Here is a 25,505-nt window from a genome sequence, read left to right as displayed (position 1 = left end):
CCCCAAGGCTTCTCTGACTGTTTAGCACAGCCACAATAGCTCCCAGGAGCTGGGATCCATAAACAACAACAACGAGAAAACCGTAATGGCATCTGCCAAGACTCTTTACTCTTGCAGCACTCACTAACTACATCTGATCGGACATACTTTATGCTGCCTCTTGTTGGTTTTATCTGTCTTTTTTATTCTATTGCTTTAGCTTTGATTATGTGTCATTTCAGGAACTTCAGAACTAAAAAGTGGTCTATAAATTGAGCCAGTGATAAATTTATTGTCTTGAACAACATATAGACAACAGCTGTTAGTCCACGTGGTGAATGATGCTGTAAGGTGTGCTGTGTTTGCAGACTGTAAAACCTTGTTTCCTTTTCCAGTATACCTTGCCCTTTCTTTGGGATACAGTGTTCCAGATTCTCCGAGGCAAAGGCAGTATCCCTTACTGTATGCTCCAGATGCTGTTGAAACTAATAGTTCTGATGTTCAGTACCCTACTTCTCGTTGTGATCAGAGTCCAGGTGATTCAGTCGCAGTTGCCAGTGTTTACAAGGTAAAATCCACTGTTTATCATACTCTTACAATATGATAGAACTTGGTAATGAGTAAAAAAAAAAAAAAATTCTAGCAGGTCTTTACTGCTTGGTTTTATTATGGAGCTAATATTCTGTTGTGGTTGTTGTTTCCCTGAAAGCAAAATTTATGTACTTTGAGACTTGATTTTAATCATGGCTTATGACACTATAATGTCCGTTCTATCCATGCAATACTTTGGTGACTGAAAATGTTGGCACAGTGACCTCTTTTCGATGGCAAATGTGTTTTTAATGGTAGTTAAAACACAATGACCCAGTTTGCATGTCACAGCGGCAAATCATGGTTAATTAAACCACGATTTGCAGGGATGGGCACTGTATGCGAGCTGCCTCCAGTTTGCATAAACAACCTATAACACTCCACACCTAGGTTATTAGCCTGACATCTGAACCCAAACGCTGTGGGTTCTTTACGAGTTAAAAAACCCAGTGTTAACCTACAATCAGTTGTTAGGTTAGGGCCCTGGCAAATCGTGGTTTAACTTATTAACCCACAACTTGCCACCATGACATATGAACTAGCTTAATTTTAAAAACATTTTTATTAAAGGAGTGTTTTAATGCTAGCCAATTTTATAGAATGTAATACAATGTGACTTTGATCTTGCTCTTGACAGAAGATGTATGGCAAGTCTGCATAGGAAAAGTGTGCTTCCAACATAGATGTAAAATGATATTCTCTTCCTGTAGCTGATACTATTGATACAGCAGGCAGGATTTCGATTTGCCCAGCCGCAAACCAAAGAGCTACTTCCATTCATGGATGGGACCGAGATTCCACGGAGGCTGTCACTAAAGGAACTGCAGGGTGGGGGAAGTTACTTTTGCCAGTTCCCTTTTCCACTCCAGTACCTCTTGCCACCTTCCATGCTTTTGGAGGGTCCCCTGACCTGACCTTCCTGCTCCCTCCAGCAGTGTCTCCCATGGATGGGTTCTGCCCACAGGTAGTCTAGATCCAATCCAGTGACACAGTTGACATTATCACTATGGATTAAAAAAGCTAATAGCAACAGGCCATGGGTTATTTGAGGGTTGTTCCTCCCTCAAACAAGCCGTGATGCCTGGGTTTGGATGACATGACAAGCCGCATCCAGGCGAGTAATTGGGCAAATGACACCCTGCAAACACTGGCACACACTGTGGTGATTGTGCGAACTGGGCCAGAATGTATAAGACTGTTAAATTATATTGTATTACATTTCCATGAGGATAAGAATACAGTAAGGCAGTGACTGGGCCACCTGGGTTCTTTTGTGGTTTTCATTGTAAGGTGTTGCTCCCTAAGGAGTGGCTGGGGAAGGAATCTTGACTGGCCTCCTCTTGTGTGACTTGTTATTAAGCAAAGAGGTGGAGCTATTTGATCTTCTTTTTCACCAGTAATGTTGGAGGTGATGGATGTCACTCACAGGGAAATAAAAGGAAAACAGCAGACTCATACTGCCTTCTCCTTACAGACCAATTGTTACTCTTGCATTATTCACCTGTGGATTTCAAAACACCCTGTGGTCCTCTGAGGTCTTGCTTATTCCTTTTTTTTAGACTGTCTGATACAGACTGGGAGAGATAATAGATGCTGTTGGTTTGATTTGCCTGTCATGGATCCTGGCTTATATTTGTTAACCGTGGCAAAGCTAGACGTAGGTTGACCCACTAAGAGCAGAGTTTGAAAAGCCCTGTTCAAGATTTTTCCAGTTTACTCCAGCCTTCTTGTGGAAAATTTACTATGGATTGGATCCAGATTTGACCATCCATGAACAGAATGGCTCCTTCTATTGGCAGAGGGAACTAGGATCCAACAGAGCCTTCCCGCCAGAGGAAAGGGACAAGGCAGGGATGTTCCCCCTTCCTCTACAGCCCCCGGAGTCACCTCACACACTGGTCTGGAGGTCCCCCAAACCCACCAGAGCAGTTTTTCCGGGGGGGGGGGGGAGAATCTGCAAAAATCACCTCTTCCCCTTTCCACCGGTAGGATCATGCAGTTTATGGGATTCCATTCCATGAACTGGATCCAGCTCCATGACTCAAAGCCAGATTCTGCTGTTCTGCTCAGTGTCGTGGGAATAATGCCTATTAGCCAGAAGGCTGTACAACTGAAACTTTTTTTTTGGTTTTTAATTAGGTTTGATAACCCAGCTGCTGTGAGCCCCTCCCCTGCAAGGCAGCTGACTTTCAACTACCTCCTTCCTGTAAATGCGTGGCTGCTTCTAAATCCCTCAGAACTGTGTTGCGATTGGACAATGGGCACCATACCACTGGTGGAATCTCTTCTAGATATGAGAAACCTTGCCACAATCACCTTCTTCTGCTTTTTGGGAACGTTGCTTGTCTTTAGTCTCCGGTATCCTGGGGATTCCTCCAAGACTGTATTAATGGTAAGTGCTGTCTCTCTGTGAGCTAGAGTTGAAATAGTAGAATCAAGTCTATGGCCAATATTTTCATGAGAGAATCACCGTGACCTTCCTTGCAAATAAGTATTTTCGGTGTGGTTCCCCCTGCCCTTGTCATCTGCCGCCCATCTCCATGAAAATAAAGACATATGAAAAAAATGCCTCTTATTCTGGAATGGTTTTTTTGTGGGTTTCTTCATGTACTGAATCTAACTTGGAACACATCTTTAGCTATAACGCCAAGCCCTCCAAGTGCCTTCAGTGTCATAAAATGAACATGCGTTAGCATCTGTTAAACATTATTTCTAAAAGTGCCGCTTGCATAAGAATGTAGGAAGCTGAGTCATAAGAATATTGAGTCAGACCCTTGGGCCAGCTAGCTCAGTATTGTTGACACTGACTGGCAGCAGCTCTCTGGAGCTTCAGACAAGAGTCTTCCCAGCCCTACCTGGAGATGCCGGGGATCGAACCTGGGACATTCTGCGTGCTGTGGGCTACATCCGTTTAACCTTTTGGGGGCCATGCACCAGGGAACTTTCCCTGTCTGATTCTGCTGCTGTATAATCCTTGATGCTTTCTCCGTATGTGCCTGCCCACCTCACCAGCTTTGCTTCCTTGAAGTCCTTTTCAGGAAACCTAGGAAGCTGCCTTATACAAGGTCAGTTCTAGTGCGCGCACACACCCCGCCCCCAGTATCATCTGCTCCCACAAACAGTGGTTCTCCAGGGTCTCAGGCAGTGGATCCTTTCATGTCATTGGCAACCTGATCCTTGATTGAACTTGAGATAGCAGAGATTGAACCCAAGGCATTCTGCATGCAAAGCATGTGCTGTAGCCCTGGGCTTTTGCTCCAGCAGCAGCCTGGTCCCAGGTCAGTGTATGTGGGGGGAAGATCATTGAGTGGGCTCTGATGTGTGGCAGAATGGAAGCCCCATGTATTGTCCAGTTTGGCTGCATTGGAAGACGTTCTGATGTACAGTCTATTGTGTAGCTAGGACCTCTGTGCTATGGAAATTGTGTAGCTAGGACCTCTGTGCTATGGAAATTGCAGTAACTTGTTCCTGTTTTTTATCACCACTCCCAGTAGATCCTAATGTTGCTTTCTGTCCTTGAACGCTCTTGGCACATGGAGCTGCCTTCGTTCAGCACTCCCCCCAAAAATTGCTAGCCATCTTACTTGTACATTGTATATCTGTAGTTAAGATTGCATGGCGCATTGCCTTTATCAGGAATGAATCTTCTTTGCCATTTCTGTGCCCAGTTTTTAGGCATATGTCTTATTTTTGTACCATCCTGCTGTGCAGTGGAATTTTGTATCTGCAGATTTTGCCTCTGCACTTGTCAGCCCCTTGTAATGTGTTTGCACAATGTGGGTTGCATTGGCAGCAAAGCTTTTGGCCAGGTTACGACGACATCATGTCTGTAGCACAAGGAACAGAGCAAACGTTAGGCTAGGATGACTTTCCCCCTGAAATGCACACTCTTGTCCTAGGGATGAATCAAATGCTGCAGACAGCAAGAATGCTAGAAACCGTGTGATTACTCGTTAACAGCTTTCACTGCCACATAGAAATGGTGTGAGAAATGCAAACAAAATTCAATATAGGAGCAGTCCCTTGGGTGATTTGGTCCCTGAGTAGGCATATCTAGCCATCTGAATCACCTGAAGATTTGTGAGATTTTTCTTCTCTTTATTTTACAGCTTTTTTAACTGATCACAGCTTCAGTGGAAACGCAGTCATGTAGGGTTGTTGTTTTTTGCTTCAAATTCAATGTATTTACATTACGTGAAATGATCGTATGGGACACTTCAACAAATGTAATGAGAACACTGGGATGTCATTAGGAAAACCCTTTTTTATGGGACTAGCTTCTCGGTGGATTTATAGGCCCCTGTGGGGTATATGAATGCTGAGGATATATAAAAACTCAAGTTCTGCACCAAGGGAATAAGCATGCTGAATTCAGAATACGTTACTCAAGACTGTTGATGTAGTGTGTCCTGGCTTGGGTGCCGGAGAACTGAACATCTGCCCCTCATTATTGCAAGCCTTCCTCTTATTTCTTTCTTTAGCAGACCCTACCCATTGACCTGGTTCACACATCATGATAGCCCATGGGTTGTCGGGGATGAGTGAGAGAGAGCGGGTACACTGCCTCCTGCATGCCCGCCACTTCCGCTTTTAACCCATGAGCAGCGCCTTCATAGGTTGCTGAGCATGTTGTCCAAACCCAGACCTAAACAACCCATCAGTTAACCCATGGTTTGTTGTAACGGAACTGGCCCAATATGTCTTTATGGCTATTGGAGATCAAAGCTTGTATAGCTTGCAAATTTTTTTGAAACTTTTCAGCGTTCCAGTTTTCCCAGTATGTTAATGACTCAATAGGAGTGTGGCTGAACTGTAGCCTGTTCATCGCTTGGCAGGAGGCGTAGACAGAATTGAGGGGGGCCTAACATGGCTGCGACAAAATCCAAGGCGTTTAGCTCCCTACCTCACCCCAACATATCTGAGGGAAAAAAGCAGGCAGCGCACCTCTTTTCTTTCAAAACCAGGCATGAAATCCAAGTCACAGAGGGAAGTTTGTCCTCTGCTTTTTATTTAAATCTCCCGTCCACCTGAGACCCAAACGGAGCAGAAGACAGAAACGGCCCCTAAGTCATAGGGTAGAGCCTTAGAGGTTGTAGCTGAGCAATTCTGCACGTTGTGGGGAGGTTGCCCAGCGTAATGCTCAGGCTCTTTACTTTGCTGTCCAGATGTGCAACACTCAGCATGGCCTCAGAGAGACTGTTCCAAGTTAATAACTGCACATAGAATGCTAATCAATGAGTAATAGCTGCCCTCCTTCCCATAGAGCAGGAGTGTTGAATCTCAGGCCTCTAGTTCAAATCCAGCCCCCTTGGGGTCCTAAGCCAGCCCTATAGGGTTCCTCAGGTGGCTACACTCCCTTCTCCTGGCCCCACCGCCTTTTCCCAGATCACTGATCATTTAGTGGTTTCCTGGTTTTGTGCAGTTTTTTTCCCCCCCATTCTAAACAATTGGAACGTTTCTCCCTAAAGCTTAGTTGCAGGAAGACCTTTAAGCTAAAATATGCTGCTATTTTTTTTACCCCTTTTGCCTTTGCACCCCTCCCCCACTGGAATGCAGCCCCCACGAACTTCTCCAGACCTGGATTTAGTCCTTGGGCCGAAAGAGGTTTGACACCCCTGCCGTAGAGCCATGTAAATCCCCTGATGGGTAGTGCACAGCAGCAGCAGTGGACACTTGTATTCAAAGGGAGGTGGAGGCACAAAGGGTCAGCCTGAAGGAACAATTCATTGTCCTTGTTAGTTAAGCTGAATTCTGCTCTTAGCTTGGCCCAGAGAAAGGTTTGAAAGCAGATGGTACAGTTCCCCTGCCGAAGCTTAGCAAGTCTGGCAGTGTAAGGAAAATGGGGAAAACCATATGTAAACTGCTCCAGTCGTGACAGAGAAGAGTTGGATGTGAGTGAAATAAATATGGACATCTTATAGGGTCAGCTCACTAGTTGCACAGAGTACAGTATTGAAGTTCCCAACCGTTTTTATTTATTTATTCATTCATTCATTCATTCATTCATTTCTATACCGCCCAATAGCCGAAGCTCTCTGGGCGGTTCACAAAAATTAACAGCACACAATAAAACCATTTAAAATATATAGAACATTAAAACCACAATATAACAATACAACCACAATAAAACCTAGCAGCAGTGCAGGAGTTTAAAATACAGATTTAAAACAGCAAAGCTAAAAGTTTAGAATGCTAAAATGCCTGGGAAAATAAAAAGGTCTTCACCTGGCGCCAAAAGGAATACAATGTAGGTGCCAGGCGAACCTCACCAGGGAGCTCATTCCAGAGCCGGGGTGCCACAGCAGAAAAAGCCCCCCTCCTAGTAGCCACCCGCCTCACTTCCTTTGGCAGGGGCTCACGGAGAAGGGCTGCTGATGATGATCTTAAGGTCCGGGCAGGCACACATGGGAGGAGGTGATCCTTCAGGTAACCTGGCCCCAAGCCGTGAAGCGCTTTGAATGTTAACACCAGCACTTTGAATCGGGCCCGGAAATGGACTGGCAGCCCGTGCAACTGGAAAAGTACTGGCGTAATATGAGCTCGCAGGCCAGTCCCTGTTAACAATCTTGCTGCCCTATTTTGGACCAGCTGAAGTTTCCGGACCGTTTTCAAAGGCAGCCCCACGTATAACGCATTGCAGTAATCCAGACGAGAAGTTACCAGAGCATGGATGACTGTAGCTAGGCTATCTCTGTCCAGATAAGGGCGTAGTTGGTATACCAGCCTAAGCTGATAAAAAGCGCTCCGTGCCACTGAGTTCACCTGTGCCTCAAGTGACAGTTCTGGATCCGAGAGCACCCCCAAACCACGAACCTGATCCTTTAGGGGGAGCGCAACCCCCTCCAGAACAGGTTGAACATCACCTAGCCGGGCAGACGAACCACCCACGAACAGTACCTCCGTCTTGTCTGGATTGAGTTTTGTTACTAAACAGCATATAGGATGTGAAGTTCTTAACTGAAAGTCAGCGGCAGGCGGGTTTTCTTTGTAAAGAATGCCGATTTAATTTGACTTGGTAGCTTGTGTGTTCCTTCTTCCACATATAATATGAAATACTTGTGTGTGTCACATAAGGTGACTATACGGTACTGTATACGGCCAACATACAGGAGCCTGATTCAGATGACCCTATCTCACCTAAGAAAGCCGAGATACACATGAGCCTTTTCCCCGCACATAAAGCCCCTTCACATGAGTTGCAATGAAGCCAATGCACAGGGAGGTCCTGAGGGCATGTTCAGCTCCCAGGTTCGCCACCACCAGCCATGGGCTACACACCTACTGCTGCCACAACAATCCCAGTGGTTTGCCACCAGATTTCAGTGGCAAAGTACTACGGAACTGTCAAAAAAACAGCTCGTTTTCAAGCTAAATTTATCCTTTTGAAGGTTCTGTAGTGGTTTGCTGCCAAAATTTGACAGCAAACCACCAATTTTTTTTAGTCTGCTTTTGTCTTATTTTTCTGGTATCACAGCAGGACGGGACCACATATTGCCCACCCCTGCAGTACACCTTTGAAGTTGGTTTAAGATGCTTATTTGTTCCGAATCTGGTAACCCTAATTTCCTGATCCGGATGAAACAGGGAACTGTGGTTAATTAGGGACGTCCTGGTTTAGTTGCCTGAGCATGAAGCCCCTTTGCAGCACCCAGCAAACAGGCTTGTCCATATCTCCACTTAATGAGCTATGATCTTCTGAAGTTGAAATTCGTATTTGCGCTGTATTACGCACATGCACACGCACGCACGAATTCTTTATAATGATTGTTTAAGCACTCTCTCTGCTTTGGGTTACTAGTTAGTGTTTGTGTGTCTTTTTTTCTTTTGCTTTTTTAGGCACTTTGTTTAATAGTGTTGCCATTCATCCCAGCATCAAACCTTTTTTTTCCTGTTGGCTTCGTAGTAGCAGAACGAGTGTTATATGTTCCCAGCATGGGATTCTGCATGCTAGTAGCCCACGGGTGGAAAAAGCTCTCAAGCAACAGGTAGGTTCAAAGTTACTGCTTGTGGGGGGATGGGGGGGGAATGGGGTTCAGACAGAAATTTTTATGTTGTGAAGTTCCATGCATGGCGCAGCTGTCTCAGTGGCTTAATCTCTTAACTTGCTTTACCATCTTTTCCATTAATATAGTCAGCAACTCCTAGGTACACCCTTTTTATACTGCCTTTCTATTTGTGATGGGAAGGAACAAACATCTTTTGAAAGCTGTTTCCCTTTATAGAAGTAGACAATAGTGACTTAAAGCAAAAACCTAAACATGTCTACTCAGAAGTAAGACCCATTGAGTTCCCGATTTCAGCCTTTAAAAATGCTTTTAAATACCCTTTAAAAGTAGAAGTTTCTCATTGCGTGTATGTACAGTGATCTAGAAATCCTTTTGAAATGTCTGATATCCTTTACGGTCCACCATATTTGTTCTTTCAATGTCCTGTAATGAGAGCAATTCCATTATATTATATAATAAGTGTTCTAAACAATCTGGGTGACCCTCTTAAGCTTGCATTCAGGGGAAAGGAATTTCCTACATTGTCCTGGCTTGTTGTCTCTTTTCCTGAGTTCCTGTTGCTATGATATTCTTACATTTGCTTCATTTTAATGATTCACAGTACCTGAGAAAAAATTTAGGATTTTTATCTATTTGTTTGGTGGTACTTGAGCATTTATGATTCGCTATAACTGAAACCTCACATAGTCTGTTCTAAAATGTTTCTGGGGGGGGGGGGTGTTAAATTTTATTTTGAAAATAGATCCCCTACTTTTCTGAATTATAAATAATGCAATGCACGCATCAGAAAAGGCAATCCAAAGCAGATGGAGAGCTGTCTCATTTGTAAAATTAACTTTACAATTTGATAAAATATTATTTTAAATCTGTGCTTCTCTGAAAGGGTGATTCATTTTTAATAGTTCTCGCCATTTAACTGTTATTGTTGGTCTTTGTTTAGTTCACTGTCATCAAGCAGCACTCCAAATAATCCATGCAGGCATTGGAACTCCATCGCACACACAGGCTCAATTCAGATGAGGTTCCAAACCATGCTTCCTCTTCCTGTCTTTGTGTTTTTCCCTTTCTGTTTCCTGTTCAGTACAAACCATTGTTTTTTTGTGACAACAGAATCAGCAAACTTTGGTTAGCACTTGCCTTTCAAACCAGAATCGGAAACCAAGGTTTGAAGTGGGTTTCTGATACTCATTGGGAGGACAAATGTTATCACTTGTTCGCTAATTCTGATGTTATGGGAAACTATGGTTAACGCTAAATGGGAAACCAACAGGACCAGGGGTACTGGTGATGAAGTAGTGAATGCATGAGACGACAGCTCATTCACATCCTCCACAAATTATTTCGAGCATTATTTTATTTTTTATTCATTTCATTTCTATATTACTCTTCAATTAGTGGATTTGGACCCAAGCTGGGTGGAGGGTCATCCTAAGGTGGGTGGCACCAGGGGTACAACCACTATAGGAAAAAAAAGACAGACAGACAGACAGACAGACAGACAGACAGAAAGCCAGTCCTATGGAGCAGATTGAAGTTATTGCTTGGTCCCAGGTCTAGAAAAAAGTTGAAGGGTACTGTCCGGAGGACAATCTGAGCTAGGGGATGAGCAAGCCTCCCATTGCTTGCCCCAAAAGGAGTTGAGCTTTTGTGATTGCTCAGTCTGAGCACTTGAAAAAGGCTCACGGGCCCTCAAGGAACACCCATCCCCCTTTATTTTAGGTGGAGTGTTTAGCTTGGGGGACAGGGAAGGTGGAGGTTGTGGCGGGCACTCCAGAGGCCCTGTCAGAGCTTTTCCCCCCACCAGGGATCAGTCTGGAAGGACCAATCCCATAATCCCCACTGGGAGACTGGTGCTATTTGCATCACTTCTCCTGGGGATTATGAGACTGTGGGGACCAGTCCCATCCCTGCCAAAGAAATGAGGTCCAGCAATGCCTCAAAGTGTCCATTGCTGCTTGTCCATTGCTTCCCTTGGCCCATGGTAAGTTACTGGAACTGTGGTGAAAGAGGGAATAGCAGCAGTGCACTCAGGCTTGAGGCAAGCAGAACTTTGTTAACAGCCAGCTACAGGCAGGGCTCTACTTGCCTCAACCCTACTTTGAAGGACACAAGCAGGCAAACACGTCTGCTCGAAACCTTGCGGCATCCCTTGTCTCAATAGAGCCATAGTGTATGCCTGCCTTCCTGAAATATTTTTCCTGTTTGTGTCAATGGAAAGACCTAGTCAGCATACACAATCTACTGCATGCGTGGACAGAGTTTCTCAATTGACACAATGGGGGAGCATGAACAGAAGATCCGTACCTGCTCAGATGTGCACACCGATCTCTAGATCTCAGGGTGTGTGACTCTGCTTTCTCAGCTGGAGAGCCAGATTTGCTTTCAACAGCTATCTTTGAAGCAGCCGTAATTGCTTTCCAACACAATATATTTGGTGTGAAGATATTTATTACCGCTTACTAATTACACTTTTAGCTGCCCTAAGCCTAATAATTAGGCTCATCGCTTTTATATCAAAGAAACAAATGATTAATTTTGTTTCTCTTCTCACTGCCTTTTTTTTTTTTTAAGAAATGAGAACAAAGAAAATGTAAATTAGGTGTATCTAAGGAGAATCTGTTCCAGCATGACGTTCTAGAAGGGGTGATGCTATCAACTCCTAATTCTTTTCAACAAAACATTTCTTAATCATATGAATTGCCATGTATTGGATAACTAACAGTGCTTTTTTTCAAGTTTATCTTTGTGAGATCAAGAGCTATCGAGATAAAGTAATACCTAGGAATGCTGAAAACAACCCTCTTTAGTTCCCTATTTCCATCAGCCTTAACAGATTTAATAAGAAGTAAAATAAGGCATTACTTTTGGTATTCATTTCTTTTTTGCTGAGCACACTAGATCCTTTAATTTCATTAGCAACATTAACTTGTACATCAATCATCCCCAATCTGGCGCCTTCCAAATGTGCTGGACCACAACTCCCAGTATCCCCCAGCCATCAGGGTGCCAGGCTGGGAAAGGCTGATGTACATGAACACAATTCATTCTACTTTCCAGAACAGGCTGTCTTACATTTGCAGTGATTCAGTTCAGGCCAAGAATCTTGAAGCTGTGGAAGAGTAATCCAGTGTGGTTTTCACCACACATCACTCCTCTGATTCCAGTCACATTCTGATAGACACAGAACTATACTTCTTTGCCTACACAAACATTCTGGTAGATGGTAGGCCTCAACCTTTTGGTGGAATACGTGGGTTTGATCTGCCCTGTGTGAACAACAGTTTGACTTAGTTCTCGACATCCACAGACGTTGCGGCTGCGCAATGGGACAGTATATTATTCGATGCTGCCCAAACACTGCTCAGGCTCCCTGCCCTTTGACACTAAAAGCAAATTGAAATCTGGGAAATCTGACCACAGTTCTCTGTGCTGTCATTTCCCCCTTTTCTGGAAAATGATGACACAATGTATGAGAGATCAAATAGTGCTTTCATTCATACATAGGGAAAATGTACCAAAGGCACATGTCAGAAGAACAAAACTTTGACCAGATCCCATTATCTAGCGATCATTATGTATCTTGGGGTGGGGTAGGGGGGTGTCCATCTAGCAGTTTCTTATTTAATTTTAAGTGGTATTTCTATTACTAGTCATCTGGCTTATATTTATTAATGATTTTATGTATCTATATAAACCTTTCCAGGCAGGAAGCCCCTTCAAGGCAGTTTACAAAATTTAAAACATAAAATGGTAGTGATATAAAGAACAAAACATACAGTACTGGCAATAAAAAAGCAGTAACCATTAAGACTCTTCAACTATAGACGAGCATCAATTAGTCAGTTACAATCAGTTACAGTTAAAAGCAGATTCAAACAACCGAGACTTAAGGACCCATTTAAAAGCAGTCAGCAAGGGAACCAGGTGTACTTCCCAAGGTAGGAAATTTCACAGTGATGGGGCCACCACAGAAAAGGGCCCTGTCTCTTGTGCCAACCAACCTGATAGATCTTACTGGTGGACAGTACTATATCTTGCCCCTTCTCATTCTCTCCATTCAGTTGAAGCTAGTATATGGACTGCTTTCTTCTGCAATAGCTTTTTTCCTGCCATTCTGGGCAGTATCCAATGGTGACATTCCGCAAACTCAAATAGCACTAGTGGAGCTCCACTGAATTTTTCAGTTGTGCAAGCAGTTGCCCATTACGCTTGCACAACAGGTTGTGTAAGCAGTTGCACAACTGGTTGCACAGATGTTATGCACAACGGGTTGTGTAAAGGTAATGCACAACTCCTTGTGCAGCTGTGCTTGCACAAATGTAACTTTAGCTGGATTCTCCTCTTGCACATAGTTCGGAATCTTGTTTCCACTAGTGCAAGAGCATTTGCTGTAACAGAACAACACGGTTGGATACTGCCCTATGCTGCTGCTTATGCCACAGGTGTGGAAAACCTGTGACTCCCCAGATGTAGTTGAACTCCAATTCCCATCAGCTTCAGCCAGCATGGCTGGCCAGAGTTGATGGGATTTTTAGGCTAATAGCATCTGGAGGGCAACAGGTTCTCTACCCCAGCCTAGAATATCCTCTCCTTTTGCTATTTCCCTAATTCCCTTTCTTCTCCTCTTGAAGTCAGTGCTGTTGCCCTAATCTCCTTTCGTGTTACAGCAGCAGTGGAAATGTCTCTTACAGCAATTAATGTGCAATCTATGATGCCTGTTCATATAAGCAATGAACAGGGTAGAAGTCTTTTCAAATGTGTCATAGTGCCATTTACCGTCCCATAGGTGGACATTTTCCGAGTGCTTCCAGACAGAGGGCTCCTAGTGCTACAAATCAAAAGACATTGTGCAGCTCTTCCGTCTTTTCCTCCTTAATTTTTTGTGTGTGTGGAAAGAAAGAAGACGGAAGAAGCAGTGGGAAAACACAGGCAGGTTACAAGATGAAGGTGATGTCCTCCAGAACCCCTGTAAATTTATGTGCATGGAGCAGGGTGATGGCAATCATTTTGGCCATTAAGGCTACAGTCTTGTACCTACTTACCTGGGAGTAAGTCCCATTGAATCAATGGACTTTCTTCTGAGCGGACATGCATAGGATTGCACTGTAAGACTAGATTCCTAATCTTTAAAAGCCAGTCTCTTACAGTTGGAGGATTCGAGTCATGCATTTTTAGCAGCAATTAAGATTTTAGCTGCAGTTAATTCATTCCAAAGTCATACATAATGCTCCTGAGAGAGCCTTTCAAGTACCCGGACAAAATACTCAATGGATTAAATGAAAGGATATAACCAATCATAGTGCTGATAGCAGAAATAACTTCCTTCCAAAAAGCTGTAATCCCCAGTTCGAAGTCTGGATAAAATCGGCTTTAGGTTGAGAACACTTCCAGCACCTATCATTACCATTCTAATTCCTAATCCATAAGGTATCAAATACCAATGGAATATATTTTTGTAATGTTTGTGTGTTTTTATATTCTCACATATGCATGAAAAGGGAGCAGGACCTTCTGCTAGTAATTCCTAATTCATAAAGTAAATAAATAAAATTTGTATACATGAGCACCCTTTCCCCTAAAAGCAGCGGCTGTGCTTTTTTAGTAGCCTGTTAACACTATATGACTGGTAAGCATTTGAGATGGGAGGCTCTCTCATGGGTTTCTAACTGTGCGAAAGTAGAGTAAAGGCAGATTGGCTACAGCTGACAAAGTAAACTGGGTCCATATGGATTAAAACTGGTATGTGTTGGTGAGGGGCAGGGGTGGGGGAGAAATATTATTATCCTGTGATGACTTGAAATTCTGGAATTACATTAAATGGATTTTCTTTTTTGCAACAGTGTGCTGAGAAAGCTGTCCTGGGTTTGTCTGTCTTTGGCGCTCTTCATTCATGCCTTAAAAACAGTGCACAGGAACTGGGATTGGGAATCGGAATATACACTGTTTATGTCTGCTTTAAAGGTATAATACTATGATTCAAGTAGTCTACCCTACTTCTGACCATGCTGCATTCTTGAGATGAAGTTGCTATCAGGGAAGACTCCTGGGCGGGGTGGGGCATGGGAGTTCACACAGTGGTGGTCATGATCACCAAATTTTCTTAGTGGCCTTTTCAAATATGAAAGATTGAATTGCGTATCTAAAAGCATACGTAGAAAAATAAGGTGGTCATGTGTTGTTGTTTTTACAGATCCTACATTTACAACCAGCAAAAGGGCCTTAAAAGGAATTAGTCCCTAAATATAATATTGAATTGACATCTGACCTTTTAAAGGTGTTGTGTTGAATATATCTGCTTTTTAGTAGGTAAAGCCAAGCATAGGAATGAGAGAAATGCAAGTTTCAACTGGAAAAAGGACCTTTAGAAAGGAAGTAGATGAAGAATCACAATTTCCGGCACACGTTAGGGATGTGTTAATACAGCGGAGTACAATAGCTGGAGATCAATCTCCCTGTAATGTACCACCTTTTGATTTTAGCAGATTGGTACGAAGTTACATGCTGACATAAAGCATTTTCTGCACAAGCCCCTAGGGAGATATGTGAGTGAGTTGCTGTATTCTACCATGAGTTTAAACTTCATTTTTGTATGTCAGGTCCTACAGATTTCTTTCTAAATTGTTTAGCTCAGTTCTAAAGCTCCTTGGGAGTTCCAAAGCACACATGGAACTCCCTCGTACACCCAAAGGCCCTGCACAGACAGACCTTTGTGCACACATTGGAGTTCCCAGAACACCCCCCCCCCCCAAGGAATCCAAAAGTCTGGGGTAAAAGGTTATGGTCTGGTAAGAAAACAACAACAAAGGTAGCCATGTTGGGGGAAAAAATAAGAAAAAATTATATTAGTGAAATACCTTTATTAGGCCAACCAAAAGATCACAAAAGATGTGCAAGGTTTTGAGATCTCCAGATCTCTTCATCAGGCAAGATGTTATAAAAAGCAGGTTTGGGCCAGGGGGAGGGGGTGTGATGTGGAGAGAAAAAAGCCCTGACTTAATGGTGAAGTCAGAGTGTCTGCATATTCATAAACCCAAGATGAAGTGGGGGAGGAGGGCTTTGCAGACATTCAGATTAGGCTCTGCAGGTCATGTGATGGTTACAAGGCTGGGTCTGGAGTTAGGTTTGCTGGGAACAAGAAAGGGAAAATGTTGGATCTCCCATCCTCATGACCTGCAAAGCCTAATGTGACTGTCTACAAAGCCCTCCTCCCCCACTTCACCTTGGGACTCTGAACATGCAGACACTGTGATCTGTACCATCAGATAGGGGTGGATGGGGGCTCCCTCCCCATTCTTCCCCAAGCAAAACTACTTTTTCAGATATCTTAGCTGATGAAGAGATCTGGAGATCTTGAAAGCTTTCACATTTTTGTGACCTTCTGGTTGGCCTCATAAGGCTATCACACAAATATGGATTCTGAAGCTTTGGAAAAGGTGCATCACTTAAATGTGTGTGTGTGTTAATATTTGTTTTCTGTGGTCAGGTTAATAAGAACAATGCCAAACTTTGGAATAATGTGGGTCATGCTCTAGAAAATGAAAAGAACTTTGAAAGAGCTTTGAGATTCTTCATACAAGCCACCCAGGTGCAGCCAGGTGAGCTGGAAATGAGAGCCTAGAAGGTTTGGCCAGGATATGAAGGTATTGCCAAAACCTATGCTAGATACCAGGCTCTGTCCTTGCACAGTGAACTTGCACAAATACAGCTTGCTTAATTCTGTGAAGTCATAGGGGCATATATAATTTTATGTATACGTGTATAGATGGTTTGCTTATTTTGCATCGCCAATCAAACAATAGTAACATCTTTTTAAAGCTATTGGTGAAAGGTTTTTTGCTATTTCATCTAGCAATTACTAAATTAGATATTCATCTTCCAGTACTGACTTAAGGGAAGTGGCTATCAATGGCCACTAGTCCTGATGTCTATATGCTACTTCCAGTATCAGAGGCAGTATGCTGGGGAACTTGGGCAGGAGGGTGCTGTTGCACTCATGTCCTGCTTGTGGGTTTCCTATAGGCAGTTGACTGGCCACTGTGTGAACAGAATGCTGGACTAGGCAGACCCTTGGTCTGATCCAGCATGGCTCTTCTTGTTCTTATGTGGCTACAGATCAGTGGCAATACACCTGCTTTGCATGCAAAAGATACTAGTTCAATCTCCAAGTAAAAAGACCTCCGGAGAGCTTCTGCCACTAGTCGAGAGTGGAGTGTGCTGAGCTAAATAAACCAATAGCCTGACCTGGTATAAGGTCCTATGTTCCTCTGGCAAGGGAGTAGGTTGTGGGGAGAATTATTTTTTGCAGCAAGTGCAATATACTTCAGAAATCTGAGATCCTAACACACGCATTCAAATAACTGTTGACAGTTAAACTCTCTTCATTACCTTGCAAAACGTATGTGGCAGTACTCTCAGTAGCAAATTAACTTCTCTGGCCTAGTTTAACAAATCCACATGACAGACATTGTATTGGCATTCAGCCATACTTTGAATCTGTATAGTAAACTGGATAGAACGTATGTCTCTTTAGTATTTCTTTGGCTGCCATTTAAGATAGTCATGACTACTCAACATTATTCCTGAGTCAAAGATTTTTTAGGCTGGAAAAGTTGTATAAGTGTTTTGCTTATCTTTAAATTTGAAGATGATATTGGTGCTCACATGAACGTAGGAAGAACTTACAAAAATTTAAACAGGACCAAAGAAGCTGAAGACTCCTATTTGGTTGCAAAATCGTTGATGCCACAGGTAAGTAGAAAGATCTTCAAAAGCTATTTCTTTGAGAACTTTCAGTAGACCTAGAATATCATGTTCAAGCATTAGGGTTGGGGAGGGGGGTGGTCATTCAAAAACTTAGGTCTTTCATTGCCTGCCTCTGCAATGAACATACACTTTCAGTGCAAACGAAAGTAGTAATTCAAAATAACCTTTAGAGATTTGTCTGATTTTAAAACTGCATCTTTTTAAAAGAACTGCTATTTAACTGTGTTTCTGATTTAGTTAGTAGCCTCTAGCTGATGCCCTCCAGATCTGATACCATTTCTTCCGCTGTCAGATTATTCCAGGTAAAAAATATGCTGCTCGAGTTGCTCCTAACCATCTGAATGTTTATATAAACCTTGCAAATTTGATTCGGGCAAACGAGTCTCGCCTTGAAGAAGCAGACCAGTTGTACCGCCAAGCCATTAGCATGAGGCCAGATTTCAAACAGGCATACATAAGCAGGTATTTCTATTGACGTCTTTCACTGCATCCATGAATATAGCCAAAAGCAAAGTACTGTGCTGTGGGGTAGGGAGCTCTGTCTTAATCTGAGAGCTATACCGTTTTAAAATCTCAGATACATCTGTAAGAGGGTGGAAAGTGTTATCCCACTATGACCTTAACCACTATTTATTCATTTTATTTTTAAAAATATTTTAAGGCCACCTTTAAAGGTACAACCCCGTCAAGGTGGTTTACATAGTAAAAAGCAATAAAATAATAAAACAACAAATCATGAGGAAACAGTATCCTACTGCAGAAGAGTAATGCCGTCCAAGTAGGGATGTGGGAGAATTTTGTTCAGTCCACATTTTTGAGCAAACCAACCTGATTCACACTTCCCAGACTAATATGTAGATCAGAAGACAGCTGTCAGGAGCGCCCTAGCGGCCTCTTTCAGTACACTCCAATAGCCAACTCAAGACACAGACAAAAGGATTCTTTTCAAGGCTTTAATCCTTTTACAACTTAATGACTCTTTCAGAAGCTAATCACCAGCGATTAAGCAATGAACAGCAGAGTAGCCTATGCTCCGGGTAGGCAGTTTGTCCCCGTTTGAAGGAGAATTACTTGGAAGACCCTGAACTTATGGGCTAGGGAGAGATCCTCCCTCTTTCCCTTGGGTGCACGGGTCGCGGCCGTTGCTTGCGCGCCAAACGGGCGCTACGCCTCCTTTCCGCACCCTCCATCGCTTGTCACTCCCTGCGTCGAGCGTCTAGCAAGCCCCCCTCCTGCACTTTCTCACTGCCAGGGTCACTATCTCAGGAATGCTGGCAGGAGGAATCTCTGCAAGCTGCTGTGCCTGTGAGGGATGAGCTGGCTCCTCTCCCACAGATGGCTGATCCTCCTCAGAATCAGAACTGCTCTGGGGTTCTATCAGCTCAGTTTCCACCCTGACAATAGGTTTGCTTTGGATTCCGCACTCCTCTAAATTTTACGATGCACTTCTTGGTTCAAAAATTCCCTATAAAACTACATCTATTAGAGAAAGTTGCATACAAAAATGAGTATATTAGGGAAAATTGCATACAAAAATGTGTATATTAGGGAAAGGTGCATGTAATAATGCAATTTTTTCTGAAGTTTAAAATTGCAGAATGATACAGAAATTGAACAGAACATGCCTTCCTCCAGGCAATTAATGGATGCCTCAACTTGTATCAGGGAGATTTTCCAGCCTTACCAGGAATCTCGGCCCCTTTTCCATAACAAAAAGTTTAGTCAATATTCATAGGCATGAAAGGGTTTAGGCTCAAAGATATCAGAGATAGAATGTATTCCACATTTCCCTGCATTTCAAGGGAAAGAAGTTAGTTTACAGTATTCTACATAGATATTAGGTATGTTAAACAGAAGCTTGACCTTACGATCCAGTCGCTGCAAAAATACATAGTTAAATGCCCTTAAACCATTTCAACTTCTCTGCAGCAAATATATTCGCATACAGCCAGAGCAGTACGTCATCCCATACAAAGAGTTAGATTTTGGAGAGAGAGTCGTGTTTAAAGTTCTAGCTATAGATTTGTCATAACATCACAACTCATTTTTTTTAAATTAGATTCTCTGTACATACATCATTTCCAAATGTTGAAAGTTTCCTTTTCCTTGTATGAGCCCTTGTAATTTGGGCCCAGTTTCAGTCTTGTGACTCTGCTTGGGAAAGAAAAGGGATCAATGTAGTATCAGCTAGAAATTATGTCCAAATTAGGTACATCCTTCTTTTCATCTGGTGGCAGCTCTTCATCTTGTGCAAACTTTAGGTCAGCTTTCATGTTGGCTGGAGATGATGGGAGTTGTAATCCAACACATCTGGAGGGCACCAGGTTGGGGAAGTTGCCATAGGTAATAAAGAAGGAGTCACTGGGCTTGGAATGCATGGATAAAAATGTCAGGCTGCGTCTCCCTTCTTCCAGTGAACAAATAGAGACCCCCTGCAGGAGTCAATCAGCAAGGATGGAGAAGCTCATAGTCCAGTGATGAGAAACTCGTGGCCCTCCAGATTTTTGGCCTACAATTCCCATCAGCCCTAGCCAGTATGGCCAATGGTGAGGGCTGATGACTTGTAGGCCAGAACATCTGGAGGCTGAATAGTTGCCACCCCTGTAATAGTAGTTAGGACCAGGCAAATCCCTTGTAAGCCAAAAAGGAAGGCACAGTGGAAAGGCTTTGGAGAATTTCTTCTGTAATTCAAACTGGGCATTCCCTTGACGTCAAATTAATCTTAAGTAAGGAAGGCACTTTTTAAACTTCAGGCTGGTTCCAGACAGGTGGGTCCTATCACTAATGATCATCGCTCTTTTGTTGTACATTCTTAAGCTATCAATGAAATTGCAATTGATTTTCCACACTTGGGCACTGCAGTCTTTCCGTACATTCATCCCACTGTGTTCGATCAGCATGAGTGAGTGTGACATAGCTGCTGTGTGCAGGGAAAGGGGAAAGTCCAATTCACCTAAGTGGTGATTTTGAACCTCAACGTACATTCACTATAATCCTTGCAGCAGGTGCCATTTTACCACTCCATATTTGTTTAGTTGGTCTTTTTGTTAGTGCTAAAGCCTTTTTCCAGTTATAATTTTTTTAAAAATAATAGTGAAATACTACCTAAATGAAATGGTGTCATAGCACAATGGCACTTTCTAATTACTGCTATTTTAGCTTCAGAGTTAACGGCGGTAACTGGAAATAAGGTTTTTCCTTAAGATTACTATTACAGTGCGGCAGCACTTGCATTTAAGGCATTTTGGCTAACAAAACAATTTTAATTACAGCATTTTAGTGCTAATTCTCATCAATTTAAAAAACAAGTGGAGTAATAAAAATATTACCTGCTACAGCAAAGGCTGTAGCGAACGTATGCTGAGCTGTGATAGGTTCACTGCTGATATGTTGATGTCCATATCAAAACCTTTTAAAAAGGCAGAAGAGAAGTGCTAAGGGCACCTACCCCTGTGGAGATTGCTCTTCCATTCTGGATTTTCTGCAGTCTGAAAAAGCCAAACATGCCAATGATTGGATGATGATGTGGTGTGGGTGCCCTGGAAAGAAAGAAAGAAAGAAAGAAAGAAAGAAAGAAAGAAAGAAAGAGGGGGGAGAGAGAGAGAGAGAGAGAGAGAGAAAGAAAGAAAGAAAGGCAATTCCACACTAAAAGCCTAGTATGGAAGCACCCTTAGAAGAATCTTTCCTATACTCAGGCTGAGTTTTCCTTCTCCTTCCAAACAACCTCAAGAAAGGTGGCCTTCCATCTAGGTCAGCCTTTCCCCAAACCTGGTGCCCTCCAGATGTGTTGGATTACAACTCCCATCATTCCCAGCTAGGGGATGAGGGGGTTGTGGTCAATACATCTGGAGAGCATTGGGTTGGAGAAGGTTGTTCCAGCAGGCAAGCACAGCCAGCAGAGTTATCACTGTGCTTCTCTTGCTCCATCACCCCCATTTCTCTCCTAGCCTGCTTGGCACAACTCAGACCCCACCATGGGCAAGAACACCGTTTTTATGTTTGTTTAATAGCAAGCTGGTGGATGGAAACAAAACTTAAACTTTGACTCTTCAATAGGGGTGAATTGCTTCTAAAAATGAATAAACCTCTACAAGCTAAGGAAGCTTACCTTCGAGCCCTCGAGCTGGATAGGAGCAATGCAGACCTGTGGTATAACCTGGCAATTGTTTACATTGAACTGAAAGAGCCCACAGAAGCCCTGCAGAACTTCAACAGGGCATTGGAACTGAATCCTAATCATAAATTAGCACTATTCAACTCTGCACTGCTGATGCAAGAATCTGGTACGTCTGTTCATTTACATGTGAAAACATGGCAGCTGTATTATAACACACACCCTGAGGTGTGTACAAAAATATACAAAATCTTATATTTTGTTTCCTGTTTGAGTACAGAGTACATGAGTACTAAGTGCACACATAGGGTATAAGCTTTGAAGTGTGCATGTTTGTCAAAATGGCCACTTTGTAGGGCTGTGATACTGTGACACATTTATGTGGGAGTAAACGTCTGAGTAGACAGGCATAGGACTGCACTCTAAATCCCTTTAAAATATGCATAAGCAGGCAGGTATCTACACCATTTGATTTGGCCACAAACGGTGCATTTAATACATTTTTATTTCATTTTGCAGTGTCACTGCATAGGTAGTAAATAAATCTATTCCCGTTGGATTTAATACTAAATCTACGTAATGATGATTTTAGTTTAGAACATATTGATACATGGTATATTGTCATATCTGTGAAGCTGGAGGATAATTGCATATTAATCTCTTTTTCCATTGTATTAGGTGATGCTAGACTTAGGCCTGAAGCTAAGAAAAGGCTTCTAAATTATGTAAAAGAAGAACCTCAGGATGCAAATGGCTATTTTAACTTGGGTATGCTTGCAATGGATGACAAAAAAGATGCTGAAGCAGAAACCTGGATGAAAAAAGCCATAAAGCTACAACCGGGCTTCCGAAGTGCTTTGTTCAATTTGGCACTGCTTTATTCTCAGACGGCAAAGGAGTTGAAAGCTTTACCGGTTCTGGAAGAGCTCCTGAGATATTACCCCGATCATACCAAAGGTTTGATTCTGAAGGGAGACATTTTGATGAACCAAAAGAAAGATATACAGGGAGCTAAAGAGTGTTTTGAGAAAATTCTGAAAATGGACCCTAACAATGTACAAGGAAAACATAACCTGTGTGTAGTGTATTTTGAGGAACGGGACTTACTAAAAGCAGAGAAATGTTTAGTGGAGACACTGGCCTTAGCCCCACATGAGGAATACATCCAGCGTCATTTAAGCATAGTCCGAAGTAAAATTGCTTCACTTGGTACAGGGGAAGCATCAGTGATTCCCACTGAGAAGACTGTTGCTATGGAGGAAAAAAAAACTCACTCTGAGAACTTGAAAGGGGCAAAAAATGAACCGAAAAGTACTCGGACCACAAATAGTAACAGCAATAAAGGACAGACCAAGCCCAAGAAACATGTGGAAAAAAATACCACAGACAAAGAGACAAAAAAGAAGTCTACAAAAGAAATAAAAGACATTGAGAAAAAAAGGGTTGCTGCTCTGAAAAGACTAGAAGAGATTGAACGTATTTTAAATGGTGAATAATTTCTCAGGACACCTCCAGTGCGGGAAGTTGACTCCTATTTCCAAGGTTGTTTGTGTGTTCAGTCAAAAATGACCACTAGGTGCTTTTTGAATTTGAAAAGAATAATGAAAGCATACCATTTTTAAAAAAAGAGAAGGCTGTTTCTATAACACAAAGAAGTAATCTGTTAGGAAAATCATGGATTTTATTCAAATATGTTTGTTTAAGGGACTGAGCATAGCTGACACACAGGAATTTTCCAGCAATGGAAGTTGTAATTCTAATACTAATGTTTAGAACGACAGCCTATTTGCCAGGAAGCAAGTCCCACTGAACTCCACCGGTGCTTGCTTCAGAATAAACCTGTTACGGGCCAGGCTGCAAATGACTAGCAACCAGATGTTTTCAGTTCTTCGTGTTCTCAAAAAATCGAAAAATGCTAGAAGGCAAAATTTAAGTGGTACCTCAGGTATGATGGTTTCTAAGCTGACTTTAAGGGGAGTTTACTGGTTCAAGTGCTTTAGGAACACAAATTTAGTTTGGATAACTGACTTTATTTCAGTTTACTCATCAAAACATTGATGATTTTTGTGGCTATATGTTACGCATCACACCCCCATTATCCCTGCCTCCCTGAAATTATTAGTGCTCCAGAATGTGTTCAGGGTTAACTAGCAAGTACCACTCATATTATGTATGTGTGTGCATGCAGTTGCTAGTTTTTTCAGACTTACATAGCTCCCACTAAAAGTGCAGTGGTTCTCTAAATCATATGGGGTGGGGGAACCCCACTCCCAAAACAATGCTTCTTGAAATCCCCTGCCCTGTTACATGATTTATTAAGATCCTGTGGTGCTCTTAATATGCTTTCTCAACAATCCACTTTCCTTGCTGTAAGGAATCAGTTGGTGTGAAACCTCTGAGTTTATTTCTACCACTGTTTTTTTAACATATGTGTTGGAAAAGGGGGGATGGGTCTTTTTCTTTACTTTTTAGTTGAATAATACATATGGGGCATCCTGTGTTTTAAGTTTCTCACTGATGAATTGACTCCCTATTGCAGTTAATGTCATGAATGGTAAGCTGGCACACCTTTTTTGCCATCACTGTGACCATGTTTTACTTTGTGGGATTCCATATAAACCAGATTATACCAGTAACTGTCTGCTGCTCAGGGCAGTTCTAAAGAGATTAAGGTTGCAATCCTATGCACACTAACTTTGTGAGTAAATCCCATTGAACTTAGTTGGAAAGAGCTGTGGTTCAGCAGAAGATCATGTGCCCAGCATGGCGAAGGTCCCGGATTCAACCTCTGGCATATCCAGGTATGGCTGCGAAAGGTGCCCATAGGTGCCAGTCAGTGTAAGCTAGATGGACCAATTATCTGACTTAGTACAAAGCCACTTTCTATGTTCCTAGTGGAATAAATCAAGTAAACATAGATAGGATTGGGCTGTGAGCATTTCACATTGCTTAAAAAGACCTCTTGAGGGTTGCTTCATACAGCCCCTGCAGAGAAAGCACTTCCAAGTGGGAAACAGTGTAGATCATCATGTGGACAGATAGCAAGTTGTGTGCCAATCAATCTCTCTCTCTCTCTCTCTCTCTCTCTCTGAAACACACACACACACACGTATGTAATCTCACAGATTACATGTTTCCAATTTACACACAGATTCTATACTATTTCCAGCCTGAAATGCTGACTTCTGGTTTAATTCCAAACACTAAATGTTTCACTTCCTTTATTTGGGGGGGGGGGGGTATTTATTCTGTCCTATTAAATTTCCAAATGGTTTCCACTAACATCTTTGCTAGAATGAGTTAACTCAGTTCCTTATGTGAAACGTGGATTGATAACTTCTACATTTTTATATCTGTGGCTATGCATATTCTCTCCTAAATATATGGTTGGATTGCTTAAAATGTTTCTTTGTGTTTTTTGTTTTTTTTTTAATTACTATCTGCTCACCGAGTGAGTTAAACCCTGGGAACGAAAAGGAAGTTTACACTGGCAAACACTTCGTCTTCTATTCCTTCTCAATTTTTTACATTAAAAATATCTTGGCGTGCTTAGTATGAGCTCCAAAACAATCAGTTCCAGGCCCAACAAGACCAGACCATTCTTGCACACCAAACAAGGATTTCAACTTTTTACTTATCACGAACTGCTTTTGAAGTTCCTGGAAGTTCAACAAGAAAGTTGTGATATGCTCGGGAGAGAGTTCTGTAGATGAAGAACAAAGGGCAAACGCCCAATGGGAAAGTGGAACTGGTGTTGTGCATCTCTAGAGCAGGGGTAGGCAATGTGGCATCTGTGGGCAACCATGTGCCCCCAGACACCTTCCTTGGTGCCCACCCCTCCCACCGCTCTTTATAATTAATACATTTTCCTACCAGAAGCTGGGGTTTCTGTTGGTGCTGAAAACAGTGGGTTCAAACCAGTCATTTAGCATGCTAGGACTCAGACCACATGTTTGCCTTGTACTCACCCTTTTGGTCTGGTACTTGTCCTTTGTCATGCCTCCCATGGCAGACATGTGGTGGTGGTGACCAGGAGAGTTTCTCAAATTGCC

At 42.5% G+C, this 25,505-nt stretch overlaps 1 protein-coding gene across 10 annotated transcripts in view; it reads left to right on the top strand.

Annotated features, from left to right (window-relative positions):
* TMTC3 (transmembrane O-mannosyltransferase targeting cadherins 3) overlaps positions 1–24,859 on the top strand; it is a 43,678-nt gene extending 18,819 nt beyond the window's left edge. For 8 of the 10 annotated variants that reach the window (XM_084810353.1, XM_084810358.1, XM_084810354.1 and 5 more), the window contains 9 exons: positions 375–547; positions 2,710–2,962; positions 8,407–8,555; positions 14,417–14,537; positions 16,060–16,171; positions 17,221–17,324; positions 17,632–17,801; positions 21,396–21,622; positions 22,132–24,859. In XM_084810353.1, the coding sequence (XP_084666479.1) occupies positions 375–547; positions 2,710–2,962; positions 8,407–8,555; positions 14,417–14,537; positions 16,060–16,171; positions 17,221–17,324; positions 17,632–17,801; positions 21,396–21,622; positions 22,132–22,949 (2,127 nt within the window). In that variant the 3' untranslated portion in view covers positions 22,950–24,859. The remainder of the gene's footprint in view (positions 1–374; positions 548–2,709; positions 2,963–8,406; positions 8,556–14,416; positions 14,538–16,059; positions 16,172–17,220; positions 17,325–17,631; positions 17,802–21,395; positions 21,623–22,131) is intronic. The other 2 variants (XM_084810363.1, XM_084810361.1) reach the window with 1 other exon arrangement.
* The last annotated feature ends 646 nt before the right edge of the window (positions 24,860–25,505 follow it).

Source organism: Heloderma suspectum, chromosome 7 (assembly GCF_057233095.1).
Source record: "Heloderma suspectum isolate Gila_16-S chromosome 7, 16-S_ref, whole genome shotgun sequence".
Taxonomy (NCBI): Eukaryota; Metazoa; Chordata; class Lepidosauria; order Squamata; family Helodermatidae; genus Heloderma; species Heloderma suspectum.
Note: the sequence above shows the minus strand (reverse complement) of the source record. Positions and strands in the feature narration are given on the sequence as shown.